The sequence below is a fragment of the Lipophrys pholis genome (genome assembly GCF_963383615.2).
Source record: "Lipophrys pholis genome assembly, chromosome: 15".
Lineage (NCBI taxonomy): Eukaryota > Metazoa > Chordata > Actinopteri > Blenniiformes > Blenniidae > Lipophrys > Lipophrys pholis.
In genome coordinates, this window is record NC_137642.1 from 21,207,571 (window position 1) to 21,227,625 (window position 20,055).

General features: G+C 41.1%; 1 protein-coding gene across 1 annotated transcript in view; it reads left to right on the plus strand.

Moving 5' to 3' along the window:
• The first annotated feature begins 13,717 nt into the window (after positions 1-13,717).
• Positions 13,718-20,055, plus strand: part of adgra1b (adhesion G protein-coupled receptor A1b) — a 229,241-nt gene continuing 222,903 nt past the window's right edge. Inside the window, exon 1 of the mRNA XM_080481140.1 lies at positions 13,718-14,399. Coding sequence (XP_080337266.1) covers positions 14,182-14,399 — 218 coding nt within the window. The 5' untranslated portion in view covers positions 13,718-14,181. The remainder of the gene's footprint in view (positions 14,400-20,055) is intronic.

The window sequence follows — 20,055 nt, forward strand, 5'->3', positions numbered from 1 at the left end:
ATAAACCATTTAAACTTTGGGCTCAGGTACGCTTTTCAACGAAAGTGTGAAAGTAGCGGGGCAGCAGGATGCAGACAGTGGCGGGGGAAGGGGCGTGTTTCCACAAGCACATCCTGCCCATAAAACCTCTACATGAGGATGTGTCACTGAAGAGTTACCCCCCCCCCCCCAACCCACCCACCTCTACTGTATTTAGCTGAAGGTTTTCCCTGGTTCACAACATATGCTTTCCCGGTTTCCCCTATTCGTCTTCTTTGATGCGAGCGGGAAGTAGAAAGGAGATGTCTCTGTATGAAGGCCATGTCAAGGATGGGTGGATTTGCAATGAATTAAAGAAAGTAAAAAAAAAAAAAAAAAGGGAAGCACTGAGTGTGCCCTGCACTATGTCCTGCAGCGGGGATGAAGTCCGAGGTCTACATGCATTTGCGCTTGAGTGTCCGGCTGTAAGCCTCTCTCCCGGGCAGCCGTGAAGACGAGGAAAGAGAAGAAGATGTCTCCGGAACGAGCCAAAGCGTGTCTTTTTAATAGAGAGGGAGGCAAAGAGATAAAGAGAGATGCACAGACAGGCGTGAAATATCTGCCGTGGGAGAGCTTCCTCTCTGACTCTGTGATGACCTATCTCACCACGGAGAACAAGTAGCAATTATGCGACCGAATCGGCCATGATAGGGCAGGATATGGCAGCCCCGCTTGTTACCCTTTGCTCTTCTAAGTCTACAGCTACCGAGGTCACAGTTCACATGCAAGCTGATCCCCTCAGGCCTGTTTTTGGATTCATCCCATTGCACAATGCATCTTTGTTTAGAATAAATCCAAAATGGATCCTGCAAGTGCATACTTAATTGTTGTTGCTTTTCTGTTTTCTATTCATTGTCCGATAAACAAATAAGGACCAGAGAATCAGTGTTTTCAACACCACAGAGTCCAGGAATAAGCTGACATTAGTAGTTCAAGGTCCTTCACCTCAGGGTTTTAAGAGTAACTGTACATGACACTGAACTGGACTGGACCATGCTTATCACGCTCCGCCATACTATATGGTCACAAATCTAGCATAATTTCGTGTGCACACTTTGGCTCCCTTTTTCTCCCAAAACAATCAACACAAAGCCAGTGGTTCTCAAATAGTGTTTTGTTTCTCCTCCAGAGGGCGCCAGAGAGATTTATGGGTGGGGTCACAGACATTGAGAGGAATCTGAAGGTGTCTCTTAAAATTTTGGGGGAAATTAAAATGAAAAAAAAAGAAAGATGTAGCATAAACTTAATAATTACTTTGTTAAATCACACATTTTCTTTCCAAATTGGATGGAAGTATAACGGACGGCAGGAAAAAAAACATGATGTAAATTGAAAACTTTATTGTCGAGCACGACAATAGTTGTTTGTTTTGTGTGCCTACACATACTAACAGCTGATAACAGTTAAAGTGAAAGAAGGAAGATTGAATCAGTCACTAAATTCACGTTGGACATCTGGTTCAAAATAGTAATGAAGTACAAATTTGACAATGAGATTACCATTTTGAAATGGACGGCATGTGACACCAATTTCAAACCGACAACTCCATTCAAACTATTGCAACAAAAAAATGTTGTAACTTTCATTACAATGTTTTGGGTGTCCGTCTTTTTGAAAATGCTCCATCTCCATGTAAATGGAGGGAAAGGCAACGTTTTGTCATCACACCGTAATGTCTCATTACACTGTATTGAATTATACAAAGCTAAGATTTTACAAGCTGCAGCTCGCTGCACTGCTGAGCTTCCCAGAATGCTCTGAGGCCTCGGTCAATATGTTTACAGATAAACTTAGCCGTGTTTTATATCAGTGGTCCTCAACTGGATAAATGGAATTCGCGGCGTGTTGTTGTTCTTCTGAACTGTGGCCTGACAGGTTTCTAAATTAACTCACGACACCGTTGTGTGTTACAAATAGAAGTTTGGTAATTATCCTGCTGTCTTCTATCACCAGGGCTCCTATATTTCTGTGGGTACAATGGGAAAATGAATGTAATGTCCTGTACACCTTGTGCCAGCAGTATGTATAACCCATTTCAGCAAAATTGCACTTCACAGTGCTTTATATGAACAAATACAGCGAGAAACGCGACTCAAAAGAAGGACAAATAAGAAATATAACAGTTAAAAAAAAGAAGAACTGAACCAGAAAGCAGGCTATGATAAGAGCTAAAAAGTGCAAAGGTGCAGCATAAAATAAATACTTTACTGAAAGGCAGCAGCAAACACAAGCTTTTCAGCCTTGTTTAAAATTCAGAGTTGGAGCCATCCTGCAGCTTTTATGGAGGTCGTTTAATAATATTTGGTGCAACAAAGCTGATAGCAGCTTCTGCATGTTTGGTTGTGACTCTGGGAACAGAAAGCAGGTTTGATCCAGACCACCTCAGAGTTCTGGAAAACTCCTAACTTGACAGAAACTGTATTTCGGGCCCAAACTATTCAGAGCTTTGTCGTCCAGAAGCAAAATGTGTGTGACAGAAACTGTCACGACTTGTTCTTTCACTCCCTTCTCATTGTGTGAGTTCGTCTCTACACTCTGCATTAGCGTGATGACCTGTTCTTCCATTCTTCCTTTTCCATTTTTTATTTTTTTTCCATTAGTGGTGATGTAGCACTGCCTTCTCTTTCTGCAGCCATGGAGGGTTGGTGACAGACGCAGTAACACACAGAACCTCCAAGAAACAGAATACACATCGGAAATATAACCACTGAAGTCGAGACAGGTCAAGACGGAGGTGTCTGTTAAAAAAACAAAAACACAAAACAGAATAATTGGTCTTTTATCAAGTTGAATGTTGCAAACTTTACAATATGTTTGCAGAATTTCAACAAAAAGTGTGCATGACCTTTGTACTGCCAATGTACATATTGATCTTTGAGATCGAATTCACACAAAATGACACTTTTAATAGACTTAGAGGTCACACTTTGACTTGTATGGACTGGGCGAATAAGCTCATTTTAAGCTTACTATTACCTTTTTAGTTGTAATGATTATACTTGAGGTTAGGGTTCAAAAACAGTGTTTCCCAAAAGTTGTGTTTTCCACTGTTTCCACAGAGATGGCGAGTTAGTCAGAGCACTAAAATGACACAATCTATAAACAACCAGAACTCCAAATATTTTGTAAAGTGCATGAAATTGTATGTATTAGAAATTCTAATGTAAAAGAACAATATTTTTTGTTTCGCAATGCATCGTGTAAACAGGGCCTCAATAGGGCTGGATCACACCGGTTGTGCATGCATGTATGTATCCTGCCCTTCCTCGGCCGTGTGAAATAGAAAGAATTGCACACATCCTGAGAATAGTTCAGATTCAAAGGGATCTGAAGTGCCTGTTTTTTAAACACTAAAATGTATTTTTACCTCCGAGGATCAGTGTGTGTCATAATACTGTCCTAAAAGATGAGCTTAAAGTTGTGATTTCATTGTGTGTGTCCTGCTGGCACATTGTGCACGCTGTGTTCACTGTTTTGAATAAGAATATTAAGACTGGAAACGTAATGAAATCACTTGTTGAAATATTATGTTCTCGCTTTTTTAGGAGAGGGGCAGTGTCCTTCCCCTCCTTCTCTTCTGCCAGGAAATGCTCCCGTGGTACCTCATCTCCTCATTGGATCCCCGCTCACGTACTCCGGATTATGGAGGGAGACCAGAATACTTATAAGGGCTGAGTCCGGTGCTGCAGCCCACAGACTGAGCTGGACACGTCTCTCCTGTCTCTCCCTCTAACACTGCGAGTCAAAACAAGAAAAATGAAAAGCTGCAGTTCTTCGGGTCCAAACATCTTCTTTTTTAAAAAAAAATTTATTTTCTATTTGTGTCAGAGTTATTGTTGGAGATCAGCAGACGGGAGCAGAGCGGCTTCTATCAACACTAATGATGACAAACGAGCCAGCTGATGAGATTTCTTAATGATCGCATTGAGATGTGAAAACAAGAGGAGTTTATGTGTGGCACGTTTATGGGACTTGAGGGGAACCAGGCATTACAAATGAATGGAACTGGACTTATTGTCCGAGGCCTCCCTGAAAAACAGTATTGGTGAGAAGACCTGTCACGTGCCGGGTTCGTAAATGAGGAGAAAACTACTTCTGCTCAGACTCATTGTCAGCGTCTGCTTTAACTTTAAAAAAATAAAATAAAAAAAGTTTACTTTTGGTATTCTTACGGTGAGAGAAAATGGTAGAAGGCTGCAGAGGCAATAACAAGTCCACACTCTCATAAAGAGGCCTTAAAAGATTCATTCCAGGAGTCCCTGTTTAGGTCATTACGCGCGCTCCGGCCATTCGCTGCAGTCCTTTCGCCGTGCCGTGGCGGTCGGTGGTCAGAGGGCCCGCCCAGTCGCTGCACGAGCACTAACACGCCAGCTCACGCCACATCATCCTCCATTCTCAAGTTTAAAAGTAGCGCTGGTTTCCCCGAATCCTCTTGGCTCCTTATTAGTGAGCCTCAGTTTATTGATGGTAAACTCATCCCAGAACTCTGTTTGAGCAGGAAAACGGACGCCAGACTGCTCATGGCATAACCTGTAATTAGATTGTTATGCTGTGATGTTGTTGTACTTGTTGCTCTCTGTTCGGAATCAGCATCAGCAGAATGAATACGCACACGGCGCATCTTCACGCTGAGACGGAGAGACCTTCATGGATCAATCAGACTTGATTCGACTTGACTTTTCTTGACCACAAAAAAATATCCCTTTGGCTTGGAGCAGGTTAAAAGCCACGGGCTCATGTTGGTGTCCACAGTGTCACAAAAATACATGTCACAGGTGCCCACTGCTCGGTCAAATCTCATCACACTTTCACAGGCGCACGCTAATTCAAAGCGAGAGACGCAATGCGTGTATATGCTGATGAAATGTCTAGACAGCTCATAGCTGACTCATTCAAAGACTCGTGGTTCTTGACCTCCTGGGACGTGCACTGTACTTCAGGCCAGGAATTCAACTCCATCCCAAACCGTTTCCGCTATCAGACTGCTAATGTGGGAGAGTAACAAGTATCAGACTGGTTAATAATGCAGCTACCCCTTTAATCTGCATGTAAGTTATCCATAAATGAGGCTTTTAATACATCAAGGATGGGCAACTTTGATCGTGATGAGAGCCACAAAAGTTTCATGCGCGCTACCAGAGGGCCACATTGTAGCATACTATTTAATATCGAATGAAGTAATATAACAGAAAGCGCAAACTGAATAACTGTAACCTGTCAACCTGATTGAATCAAAAATGAATGCAATTGATCATTCCCACCTTGAATGTGTTTAGTTTTACACAATGTCAATGGAATAATTGCATTAGGAGCTGGGGTCAAATGGTTTCAGAAGGAGCCGAATCTGGCCCACAAGCAGCTGCTCATGTTTCTCGATAGATATACCCTGAAAAACTCACGAGAATAACATAGTGAGACATTAACAATGAGTTTTTTAAGTATACTTTTTTATTAATGTATATATATTTCTTAGTCGGGCCTTGTCCATTAAGGTTACATATTTCAAAACATTTTGTTTTTTTCTCTCGTACTTTCTGCGAAGCATTTGTTTTTCTTATTTGTCTATTAGCCACACATCTAGTTAGATTCAAGCTGCTACAGGTTTTTTTAAAACTCATTTATGGGGATTGTAATTGGAGCTATGCATCGTGGCTTGTTCTGAGAGCAAATAACATGTGGTCAAACATGGTGAAGGGAAAGCCAAACCTAGAGCCACACCCAGATTTGATGCCCAATTCACATTTCTTCTGACCGGTTCACGAGCACCCAGTTCAACAACTCATTGGAACAGTGATTGTGCTGTTTTGATGCTGACACAAGAATGCTCCATCGCCGTGTGGTAGAGCAGCACTCCTGCAACGGACTGGAAACACCTGTAAAGAGTGGTGGAGACTGCTGAGAGATGACAAGGACTCCACTCCCTTCTCTGTAGAGCACATACCACCACAGAGTCCACAGGAGCGCTGCACCCAACCCACCCCCAGCACAGACTGTTCATGCTTCTGCCATCTGGCCGCTGGTACAGAAGTAAGGATTTAAAAACTCTTTCTTCCCCGCTACTATCAGACTCCGGAACCGCTGACAGGAGTCAGAGTCTACCTCAACTGCTTCTCGTTACCCATATTTAACTATATTGTATATAGACATTCCTTGTACCTAGTTTTGCACTCCCTTTGTTTACGTGTTATAGTTTTACCCATCTTGCACTGTTTTACTTTACATCCTATGTTCATCTTGTTCTCATCATACACTGCTGCCGTTCTCTGTGGACAACAGAGAAATAATTTCATATTACAGGAGAAACATTTGATTTTTCTGATGTGCATGTGACAATAAATGTTTTATTGAACTGAATTGCAATTATCTTAGAATTGGAATAAAATTGTGTTTTCCCTCCAGTGCCATCAGAAATTTCCAACAAAAAAGGGAGAAATATGGAAAAAGTTTGCTGATTGTGGCTGCCACTTTTGTTTGCTGCTTTAGACTAATTGAAATCTGGATTTATGACCAGCAGTATCCTGGCTATGGACCTGAAAACATGCTTTACAGTTTTATTCTCAAACCCCATATGGTAACAAATGAATACTTTGCATGTACTTTAAATCAACATATGGGTTATTGTAGAGGCATTTCAACCTTAGCTGTCTATCCTCCGGGCCAAAACACAGAGGGTGTATTACAACATCTTTACTTTTTTTACGGCCTGCAGACAGCACCACTAGTAATGATTGTGCTATGAAAGCAGATACCAGCTGCCACATTTGCTGAAAGCCAAAACAACGGCTCCAATCTGCCTTTACAGTTTATCAGCAACAAGGTGGGAAGTCCATAAAAGCAGAATAAGTCCAAATGCCGCCAGCCTTTATCCCAAAAGTCATGGAGTAATAATAAGAGTCTGTCATCTTGACGAAGCCTGGCCTCTTCAAGTGGAGCAGGTAAATATTTAGCGAGGACTGTGATCGCTCCCAGCCATGGCCTATTCATCTCTGTCAGCAGGTAATAATGGAGAGCTGGGAACACTAAATGCGAGAGAGGGAAAACATGGGAACATGCTCTGCAGAGAAATGCTGTTTGCTGTGCTTCAGTTTGCGGTTGACTCATTTTTGACTCATTCACTCCTCTGAATAAGAACGAAGAGGCAGGCCTGCTGTGACTGACCGGACTATGATGTAAATTCTGTTCCTGTTTAGGTGAGACCGCAACTGTTGTGGAAAGGTTTCGACTTAAAATAGATGCAGAACTGAAGTCAGCAGCCGACTTGGCTTGGCACAGAGAGTGATGAGCACACCCAGCAGTTTATTCTGGGCATTTCAGTTAGGGGTGGATGAAAACGTTTAAACATATTATAATTTCAGGTTTGGTGTAGACTTATTCCAACTCAAGCCAAATATCTGGGGTACTTGGGTAGAAGAGGCCACCACTTTGTACCAAGAGGACATCCTTGTCACAGTATAGTTTGTACGATTTAAACATGCCATTCGGTGGTTCGTCTACATGTTTTAATCATAACTCTCATGAATGATTTCAGAATCAACTGGACACCTTATAAATCTCAAATCTAAAAGGTGTGCATGCATTGCATAAGTGCAATGAATCATGACTCAAATCAGAAAACAGCAGCAATCATGCTGATATGAAAATAGAGGAGATGCTACCACCTCAAAATACAATATTAAGAAAGATATTTTCTTACAGGATTCAACAACTAAGCTCTTTATCTGGATCTGTGGCAATGCCACTGTGTTCACTGGTAATGAACTGGAAGTGCCACAAATAATCCATCTGTCCATATTTACTCATTTAATATATATAGTATAATTACTTGTTGCATGCTGCATGCATTTACTCTATTCCACAATAGAGAGACGCTTCTCAAATGAATGGATTTCTTCAAATGTGAGCGTCTGTCAGTTGGTAGAGCAGGTCGTCTTCCAATCCCAAGGTTGGCATTCACTCCTCCTTCTTGGTCTGTCTGCGGGGGCTTGCACATGACACTGAACCCCACCATGCTCCCGATGGTGTCCAAGCACCTTACACGGCAGCTGTCAGCATAGGTGTGTGAGTGTGGAAATGTGACAGGTCAAGTAAGGCCCCATTTACACATTTTCAAGTGAAAATGCAAATCTGTTGTTGGGTTTTGGGTGCCCGTTTACATGACAATGGTGCTTGGAGCCACGGAAAACAAAATCTGTTAAAAAAGGATCCCAAGGTGGAACTTTTTGAAAATGCAATGACTCTGTCTCCGTGGGAATGGTGTGAGAGTGTAACTTTCCTGAAACGCTGCGACTGAGCATGTGCACCATGGCCGTAGTAAATTCTTCAGCACATGAAGAATTTACTACACTCCGACTCTATATTCTTCTTGGACTTGGCAGTTTTATAGTTGTGAGTCGCCCGTAATAGCAATCCAACTTAGTCGTTCGTCCATACGAAAGTCCATGTACTCACCATTGTTGACGGTTATAGTGTATTGTTCTTTGGACGTGTGTGTGGTTTCACTATAAAAACAAACAACAGAATCCACTAGTGGCCAAACATGACAACTCCACCAATTTCAGCATTTCAGCTGCCATTTCGGTGTAAACAGACATTGCTTTTGAAACATTGCAGTGTAAACATCAAACTTTTCTTACATGAAAGTACAAAAATTGTGAGCACTGTCATGTAAACGGGCCCCCAAAATACCTTGAGATTATTCAAGCATTAAAATGTGCTCGGCACATTTCTCATTTAAAATGTCTCTTGTGTCCCTGTCTAAGGTGGGGGTTCTGCAGAATAAAAGAGCTGTTTTTGCCCGTTTCCACCTCAATGTTGTCTGGATCTGTTTAACTTCAAAATGTATAGGACACATTTCATGAAGTTGTATATATTGTATTGCTTTAAATACAGTTTAACAGTTTTGGAAATTGTAGTTCTTTTAGTCAGTTTAACCAAGAACCTTTTCAGCCCCCATCTCTGTCCCTCACTGTGTTGTGGTATGGAGAGTATGAATACATGTGAGAGGAGCAAAGACAGCCACCACGTTGGAAATCCTTGGTTGCCAATCATGTGGGAAAAATATGGGGAAATTATTTCATTAAATTATCATGTTGTATTATGAGAACAATAATTTAATGATGCTCATAATAAGGAAAATAGATAATATAAAAACACATGAATTCATCAAAATAGAGCTCTTTGGAGCCTTGGCTATCTGAAGCCTTAATGCTTGCAGATCAATTCATCATGGTTTCAATTCACACAGAAGCAAATTCATCTCAAACGTATTCCACAGCAGTGCTTAGCCTACATCTTATTCTGTCTTTTCAGAGTAGACGTTGACATTTTGAGGTCAGTTTGATGAATCTTAAACATTAAATGTAGCACTTCTGATCACCTGGGCCAACGAACAAGGGCCAACAGTTTTGCCTTGTTAGTACGATGTTTCCCGCTTTTCTCCTGAAGCAGTGACCTTGACTGGAGATGATGACTAGAATCTACTTCCCTTGACCCCGTTTCTGGTGTAGATGATAAGACATTATGTAAAATCAAGAGTTCAACAAGTGTTCAACAGGGCGAGGGTGGGAAAACTGAGCTGCATCATCCATAAAAGACAGAACCACTTCTTTACATTTGCAGAACTCATTGCATAAAGGCTTTGGATCTCAGAGGTTTGTACCAACGAATCATTTGAAGGGATGGTTGATAGACACTGGGCTTACCCAATCAACTTATGGAATCCAAAAAGGTGAAACTTGAGAAAGTATTATTTTAAATAATGAATCTGTGTGAGGAAAGTGCCACCAGGGACTTGTGGACCTGGACCTGTTCACGCTGCCTCCGGCCACGACCACGGACCATTAGGACCATCGTGCTGAGCGTCTGGAGAAAGAAATGATAGAAAAAGTTCTCACTGGGCTTAAAAAGAGTTAGTCAGCGATTCCATCAGTGTCCTGGAGGGAGCGCTCTAGCTGAAGAAAGACTTCTACATCGACCACCAATCAGCAATATTTGTCAACAGGATTTTGTCATTTGGATAATGTTTGAACAGTGATCCCTATTGAAACTGGCTATTGGTTAAAATGGAGCCAGTTGCCAGAAGACATAAAACACTTTTACAAAACAGTGTGCATAGAACTGCTTTGCATTGGGACTACACAAGTAGCTCTGAGAACAGCCGTGGCTCATGTCCAAGAAAATGTTTCGTCAGGGTCCATTAAATACGGATCATTTCAAATGGTGATGTCAGCTTCCACTGGGTGTCTTTCCCATTGGCCTCCCACGGGTCAGCCGGCGGCGAGATCCTCCTCTGCACTTTCCAGGAGGTACGAGGTAAATATACATCTGTGTAAACAACTGTGACTGACAAGTCTGAGGGAGTGTCAAGAGGGTACGAAAGAAAATTACTCCATATGTGGATAAACACAGGAGGGAGAGACGTGTCCTGCCCCGTGCGGCCTGCTCCTATAGAGAGGAGGCAGCTCATGTTTTTGCCTGTCAGAGAGGAGAATAGGAACCACAGGCTGCTCTGCGGGGTCAGTGGGAGCGGCTTCGAAACCCTCCTTTTGTGCTCTCGGGCCTGTGTCAGGGACAATGCAGATAATGAGGGAGGAATTTTGGCACGGAATAAACACACACACACACACATACACCCGTTGTAGAATCCTCACCCATGCCTCAGGGAACCAGCTGTTTCAGCTTCCGTCTCTGCGTGGGGTCAAAGCCCTTCATGTAGATGATCCCCCATCATGAGACATGATAGATGTCATCGGATACACTGTGTGGGCCATGCAAACTCTCCAACTCCTGGTGACAATATGAACAAATTGTGAGGAATACATCAGGCTGCATTGTCTGCTTCCTCTGTGAAAGCTTCCAAAGCTACAGAATGGCATTAGTGAGGATCAAAGCGATATTTTCATTGTTAGTCATCAGTCAGCTTATTTCACACACAAATACATTAATTTCCAAGAATCACACTTATTTGCATGCAACATATGACAAGGACGGCACCTAAACAGCTCTATTTTCTTTCTTGATCACATCTCCCAAGATCTTCTAAACTCACCAATGAAGACATCATTCATCACCTCCATATGTCGACAGGAGTTACTGCCTCAACCTGGTCACTTTCCAACCGTTATTCTTTTATTTATTGCCGTTGTTGGAGTGAATGTCAGGTTTACAAGTGTGTCCTTCACTCATAAAGTGTCCTCTGTGTGCAGCCAGTGCTTGTCACAGCCAATCAAGGCATGAGAGATCCTGATGCTTTAACACTGGAACTGAACCACAACAGCTTTTCTTCTTCTCATATTACACTGAACAATCTAATAGAGATGTAAACTTACATTGTGAAGCTGTGTGGGATTATGATTCCAGATCATCACAGAGGAAGAAAAAGGGATTGCGCATCAGTGTTTGTTTAGTTGTTGCTTAACGCAGGAGAATCAGCTGTTGAATTCTTCATTTCTGGGTTAATTCATAGTGTTAATTTGGAGTTTGAGCAAACAGTCTGCTTGGTCATTTTCTATTGCATAGTTTATAATTAAAGCTATTTTTTGTTATTCAGTTTTTAAATTATGTGACGGATAAATTGAACATCTTAGAGAAACCATGCCAATTGAGCCCTTTGACGGAAAGTTTGTAATTTAGCTCCAAAATTGTGTCCGTAGCCTCAACTTTTTCAGTATTTCATATAACCTTAAAATCTATTTTCTATATATAGGCCTTCCACTCTGTTCTGTACGATCATCACTTTCACAATCAAGTTTGATAGGCTAAATGCTACCTTGAATACCACCAAAACCATTCTACAGCCCGTCTGTAGATTGTCTATCTTCATCATTATTGCTTCAGCACTATGAAACGTGGAACAGTGACTACTCACACTGCATGACAGCCCCAACACTGAACTGCTGCTTCTCCTGCTACCCAATCGTTTATATTGAGTTTTCCTTGTGGAATGATTGTCAGTAGAAACATGTTCAGCTTCCTTTCTCTTCAACAAGAAAGAAGAGGGCAGATCCCATATGGTGAAACAAATGCATATGCAATGATATCGAACATGGTCAAACAATCTTTAAAATTGTGTTGGATGCATTATGTCATGGTATCTTTTTGGTCCCGTCATTATTTGTCCATTAGTCTATGAAGATATATTTTTCTCCACCTTAGAAAAAGGTTTGGATATGTAGAGTTGTTTTATATTTAGGGTTGAACATTCAGTTCATGATGTTATGTCGTGTTCTGCGTGCGGTGGGGTGAAAAGCCAGATGGATGTTTATATTAAAGAGATGTTCAAAGCCTTTAAAATCTTGCATCTCAAATGTTGTGCTATGGGAATAGCTGCGTGCATAATGGCAACAATAGTTAGAGCAGAGCCTGGCAGAAGATGAGACTATACATGGGTAATTGTTGGAATATTTTTATGTAGGATTTGGGTGTGAACAGGCATATTGGGAAGGGAAGCACTGTTGGAGTGAATGTATATGAATGCAAACTTGAAATGTAGTCTTTAAATGTGTTTGGGTATGTATATATGTGTTTATTTATGTATATGTGATGTGATAGAACATTCTTACTGCTATATTTATATATATAATATGATCTATGTATGTGTGTGTATGTATATATACTTATTTGGTCTATGTATTTTCATAAGCTATAATTTATTTGTTATTATCAAAAGGTGTATTATATATTTTAGGATGTGTGCGTGTGTGTGTGTGCATATTGGTTATGCATGTGATTGCACAAAATGTTTGAAATGCCACATGCCTACAATGAATTAATAATAAAAAATAAAAAAAAAAAGATCTGTGCAAGGAAAAAGATGTAGATCAGAGATGTCACACACATTTTAGTTTACCTGATTTCATCTCGAGTGAGCCAGAACAGTAAAGCCGAGCCATAATCATCTGTTGTGGCACAGAGTATACATGATGAAAATTCTGACCTGAAGAATGACCTTTTACAGTAAACACGCCATGTGTTTTAATGTATTTAAAAAAAAAAAAAAAAAAAAAGTTTCTTAAATGCAGTTGTAACTTGGTGCTGCTGCTGTCTTAACCAAGACTTTCTTCAAAACAAGATCCTGCAAACTCAATGGGACTCACCTGGTTAATTTTTCTATTTTATTATTTTTTTTAAATGGAGAAACGTCATTATAAACTTATTTAAAAAACACTTAATAAAAGAAATAGATTTGTGCTAAGTATTAAAAGCAGTTCTGAACAGGTGAGTTTTGATGAGAGATTTGACGGTGTTAAGTTCAGTCCAGTCACAGATGTGTTCAGATTGGGAGTTCCAGAGTGTTGGGACAGATATGGAGAAGCCAGCAGAGTTCTGGATGATGTTGTTGGTCATTATTTCAGATTTTTAACTTCTCTTCTTTGGCCACGCGGAATTACAAGGAATGTACTAATTGCATTGATGAATCTCACATTCTCAGTTAAAAGTAATGGGCGAATTGCACTTATATAAACATAACTTAGCAGTCAATCTTGATAATATGGCAATATGCAGTAAAGCCAAGTTCAAGATTATTTTGCACAGTGAAGAGGGTCAACAGCCCAGATGTGTTGGAGGAGGAAAGACCCTCACAAAACCCCTCCAGGATCACCAGCTTTCCACACCAGCTGCTGGAAACTTTCTGCACCAACATCGGAGCCTGTTCGGTCTCGACGGGGAGGGACTTTGAGGACACAAGAAGTCCTGGTGCACAATGAGTGGACGATGACAGTGAGTGAGTGCGCTGCAGCGTGGATCAGACAGGAGTTTCTCTGCTTTCCGGAGGATCTTTTTAATGGTTTGATTCACCACTGGAGGATGCGTCGCAGAAAACTTTGTGGCAAGTTTAAACGCGCACCGCTCCAAGTTTCCCCGTCAGCTCGCATCGGTAGGACCAGCGGGAGGACGAGTCCCACCCACGGAAAATGACCAGCAGTGGTCCGCTACTTCGCACCTGTGATGGTTCCGTGCGCTCACGCGGCGCGCGTCGTGAAACTCGCGGAAAGTTTGGAGCTCTCGTTGACGCAGCAGGTGAGCGGCGGAGCGCGCGGCTCGATCGCAAAGTCTTGCTTCATGGATCGCAACGTGAGACCGTGCCGACTTGTCACGCCGGCTGCGAGGGCATGACCGCTTGAGGGAATATTAAAGGTTCACGAATAAATCCCGCCGTCCACGATGAGCGCGCTGCGCTTACTGTGCGTAATCCTGCTGTGCGAGTCGAGCCTGAGCAACAGGAACTGCCCGGATCTGATCGTTGACAGCTGTCACTGCTCGGCGGAGAGGTCCAAGGAGCTGAGCAGGCAGCAGCACGTCCGAGTCAAGGTGGTCTGCGACGACGTGGACCTGATGGACACCCTGCAGCCGAGCTTCCTACCCAACAGAACAGTCTCTCTGTAAGTACCACCTGGTGTGTGTGTGACTCACATGTCAAAACACTCCTGATGTGATTCAGAAGGTTCGTTTATTCCACATAGTTCCTTGAGGATTGATTTTTTTCTTCCCTCGGGGTTCTTGAAGTGCTGCTAAAGGGCCCCTGGAGATCCTCAAGTCCCCGTCAAGGGGCCCTGGGTGCACATGCATGAGCATTAAGTGCTTTAAATTGATTTCACGAGGTTTAAGCAGCTTTGACACAATTTACCAGCAGGTTTCCTAACCGAAGATAAATGAGTGTTGGGATACCACACATTAAAGAGAAATGAATCAATACAGAAAAGCTCTTTTGTGTGCTCAGCCTCATAATACCACAACCAGGTCACCAAACTCACCTGGTGTGACTCTTTTAGAAGTCCAATTGAAATATTACCTCAGCTAAGAAGAGAGAGGAGGAAAACACGAATGAATTGACTTCAGTTTCACATTCATTAAGAAACTGCAAAGCCACTGAGGAAGTCCCTATGGAAATCAGAGTTAAAAGAAACAAAAGTCATGTATTGCAGGTATTTTTCATCATTAAAGCTGATCAAATGAAAGTACTTGAATGAATGTCTCTCAAAATTCTAGATAATGGAGTGCTTTTATTGTTTCTTGTTGTTGTCCCCCCCCCCCCCCCCCCCCCCACACACACACACCCATCACATTAAATACACTATATGTGTGAAATAGTCACTTCAAGGAAGCAATTTCAACCTTTTTTCTTCCCCCCAAAGGGCCTAGTTTCCTACAGAAGCAGTAGTAATAGACAAAATTAAACAAGTATAATGGGCCATTATACTTAACATTATACAAAAAGTCCACGGACATTCGAATGGACAGACGACCAAGTTGGATTGCTATTAAGAGTGCACGTCAACTATGAAACCACTAAATACCAGGAGAACATGGACTGGGAGTCATGACACTCAGGAGGCGGCCATTGTTGTTATTGCTTATCTATTTACTACAGCTGCAGTCCCCATGCACAGTAGCAGCATTCTAGAGATGTTGCACTGTGCCCGGTTGAGTCAGAGATGTAGTTTGTGTTTTCAAAAAGTTACTTTTTCTACCCGTTTCCATGTAGATGGAGTCAGAGCTTTTTTGAAAAGTTGCATTTTCCCACATCGACACAAAGAAAGAGTTTGAGGGTGTTCTACGTTAAGAGACGTTTTAAAAAGTTGCGCTTTACATTTTCACTTATACATTGTTGTCTAAACATGATCTAAATCTGTTCAACAATAATGCATATAAATAAAATGGATATATTAGAAAATACCTTTGGGGTGGCAATCAACTCACCCATTGCCACTTTTTTTTTTTTCTATCATTCGTAACTTTCTCATGATTTGAAAGGATCTATATTTCGGAGGAATATAAAATATAATATTTTTTAAATTTGCCTCAAAGTTACACCAAATCTGCACACAATTTGTGAACTGTAATTGAATTGTAGATTTACTCAATCACCTTGCAATAAAATCGCTGTTTGCTCCCATTTAGCTCCGTAATCATCATCCTATGCAGTTGCAGGTTAAGTAGATAATGTTCACAGTTTATGTTGATGACTTTTGGAACACGAGGCCTTAGATGTGGTGATGAGCATACTAATGGAAAACCAGCATGTTTGCAAACCCTGCTGCATGTTTGTACTAACGTAAACATAAACTGCTTTTTTCATTTTGGAACAGATTCTTTTTTAAAAAAAATTTTTTTTATTTTGAAGAGGAATAAAACCAAAAAGCTTTTAATAAGTGACTCCACATCAGTAAACCTTGATCTGTGAGGATCAAAAAGCTTCATTCCATTTAAGCTTGGTTTATATTAACTTAGCAAGCACAGTAATTATAGGGCAAACTTATTTAGGTCAATGAAACATGCACTAAGTTCATTTAGAGGAAATATTTTTCTCTCACATTTGAACACAGCATCATGAACAAGTAATTGGGGAAAAAAAAAAAAAAAAAAAAACACCCTGCAGATTTATAATTAGCCAATCTAAATTAGAGAAGCAGATAAAACAATAACAGTCACAGGATACAGACAAAAACACAGCCTGTCACCAAACACATCAGAAGCAAAATTTGCAGATGCTTTGTAATTTATTGAGTGGATGTGGTGCAAATAGCCGCGTGTCAGCACGGTACTGTATCAGCAGGGTGACAGGCCACTGAGGCAGCCTTCCCTGGAGATGCGTGCTCGTCTCCCGGCTGGTAGAGAGGCTTTTGTTATGTACAGTAATGAGCAGAGGTATCAAAACAATACACTCTTTCTTTATCTTATGTAGAAGTAGTAGAGGGTTGAGTGGGGAAAAAAAAAAGTAAATTAAATGAGTGAACACCACTATTTTTACTTCAGGATTCGTAACGTGTACGAACTCTGTGAAAGGAATTTTTAAAATAATTATAAAAAGTATATGTGAGTTACAGACAATTTGATGTAGTTTATCCTGTGAACACGTTTTCAACAATGGTGGCCTCTTTAAAAAAGATTCTCATTAAATGTGCCCGAGTCTATTTCATTTACTGATACAGATAAAAATCAAGACAGAGGTGTCTATATATAACTTTGATATCTTTTAGGGGAAAGGGTCACAATTTAAACTTGGAGCTTTTAATCATAAAAGTGGTTTGTCTGTCCATACAAAGGTTTGTCTACTCACCATTGTTTATGTTTCTGGCCTATTGTTCTCTGTGACCACGTGTATGTGGTATCATTACAAAACCAACCTACAGCACCCACTAGTAGTGCTACATGAAAACGACATCATTTTCACAGTTTTCTGTCGCCACGTAAACAGACATTGTTTTGTGTAAACATGACAATTCTCTAAACCGAAAACAATGCATTTTTATTTGGAACTTTGTTGCGTAAACAGGACCTGAGATGATCACGTTAAAATATTGTCCTCCTGACTGATTGCTTAATGTTAATGTGTTAGTTTGATTCCAAAATAGTTGATGGAAGCAGCATGTGGAAGTATTCATGGTTCTTAAGGCTGTTTCTACACTTAGTAGGAAGCAGCTGTTTTACTCTTCAACGAACCTGAAGGCTCACCTGCGAAAATCAGAAGTTAATTCAGCTTGATCAACGGTTTTATGTCTTACTCTGCTATGTTTTGATTTCAAAGCTGTCGGAGCTCGCTCATTCAGGGAGGCTTTTTATCCTACTGTGTGTTCTTTGTGCTGAATACTGAAGCACAATAAGGCCTCTAAGCCCCGTTTACACGACAGCAGCTGTCAGAGTCATGGAAAATGGAGCTTTTTGAAAACTGCCTCCACATTGCACCAATTTCAAAATGCTCCACTCGATGTGTGTTTGTAAACAGGGAAGACCGCTGAGTATTGCACATGCACACTACTGTCAAAGTAAACAGTGCTGATGCTTGAGTAGAGCAACAACAGTGAAGGAATTCAGTGGATTTATCCAAATGAATTGTTCGGATTTGATAAAAAAAAAAAAAAAAGAGTGTCTAACCTTGTACTGAATTCATCAAATTTCATGAAGAGATTATTTCAAATTCCCCGTCTTGAAAATGAAGAGTAAAGGTCATGGAATGTACTGATTTTCCTGACTGAAACTATTTTCTTTTTGATTATACATTTTGAGTAGTATCTTTTCTATTTTGTTTTTGAATAACATCTTGAATGACGCTATGCAATTCCTCCACCATATCTCAAACTACAAATTGAAGGCAGTGAGTCTTTCTATTCTATGTATATTCCACCCATTACTTGACGGGGACGGTAAATACCCAATGCTTTGAATTGCCTTTGAACGCCTCTTAGACGGTGTACTTGCTGAACAAGTTTCTGGCTTCAAATGACACCAAATCGTTTGCGATCTCTTGCACCGAGATGTTAGCGGCAGATCTTTCAGGTCCTGAAAATTGCCGGGTGGAGTTTTGCTCAGTATGTTTTGCCTCATGCCATCAAAGCCCTCTCTCCTCCAACTCCGCGACAGCCTCGTACATTGATCCAAATGGGCATTAGCATCTTGTACTTCTGCTCTTCCACAGTAGCGCGCGGTTGCAACATTAGTTTTGATTTCTGTAATACAGTTTTTAATTGGTGATTAGCCCAACTTGGAGGGCCAGTGCTCATTCTTCATCTGGTCTCTGCCTTTAAACCGGGTTTGCATGGGTGGCTCCACCAGGAGTATAATGCTCCAGCCGACAAAACTCTAGGGGTCCTAGAGAGACACAGACTATCCCACCGCATTGAGGTATCCCATTGGGATAGCCTCAGACCATTACCGAGTAGTTTTTGCTTTGTGGTAGGGTGTATTATCCTCTCTTGAGTAGATATAAGGTCTCAAGATAACATCCACATGGATGGATGCCCTCTTTCTATAATGCAACCTGCTGATACCCAGCCATTCATGTTAAAAAGAAAAAAAAAACCCGATTCAGATTCAGTAACCTTCTTGCATTGCTTCATGGTTCAGTTATGAGGTTTACAAGCTCATCGTTGTTGCTGTTGGTCAAGGGTCAATGTGGGCTATCCTGGTTGGTCTGCAGGTCTGCTTCTTTCACAACCACTGTGATGCACTGTGTGTCTGACACCTTCCCTTTGCTTGTTTGTTGGATTAGACCACACAGATCGGCCTTCATTCTCCACCACCAATGACCATATCCATGTTACCAGATCACAGCTTTTCCTTCCTTTTGATAGATACTGACTATTGCTCACCAGTGACACTCAACAAATGCTTCAGAGTTGATCTGACCGTGTCAGAATTTAGTCCTTATTGAAGTAGCTCAAATATTTACACTTGATATTTTTTTACTGCTTTGAAAGCATCAACTTCTCGGAAAAAAAATGTTAATTTGCTGCTGAATACTTTATATCCCACAGTTCACAGGTGTCATTAAAAAAAGATAATTTTTCATTTTACTGGCCATAATGTTCTGGATGATTTGTGCATCACACAAGTCCATCTGCAGCAGGAAGTTTAGCTCATTTGACTAAATTGTTGTTGATAATAATGGAAAAAATGTACATGTTATGGTGCTCGTGGACCTTGCGCAGCCTATGAAATCACTTTCAAGCCATTGTCTTTGTGTAAAGCACCGCTGAGCCTCACCTGTCTTGAGTTACACTTCCCACATCTCCATAAATCGTTTACCTTACCTCGTCTTCCCCTCACCTCCCTATGCACTCTTTAGGGATATTATTTGCATTCTTTTCAAACTTATTCAAACATAGATTTTAGCACATCCACAGGAACTTTGAGAAATCTCCCTTAGTATTCATCTGTGCCTCTCCTCCAGATGAAATAGCACTTCAAACACTTGAAGGGCTGATAACTTTCCCCACACGTCTCTCTCTCTCTCGCTCTCTCGCTCTCTCTCTCTCTGCAGGTGCACAGATTGAGTGCCACATTAATAGTCTGCTTTATTCTTGGAAACTTGCGGTCGGCCTTTGGAGTGTAAAAGCAAATACTAAATGTAAAGGCCCTTGACAAGTTACAGCCGACCGCTTGTTCTGAGCTATGGGCACCGTTGATTAATGGTAGCACTTTGCTTACGGCAATTTATTTTGAGTGGTGTTTGCTTCCGTGTAGGCAGGGGTGCTTTTGTTCTTTTAAGTGGAGAATGGTTAAAGGCTTTGTTTGATTTTCAGCATTTGTCAAAGAGGA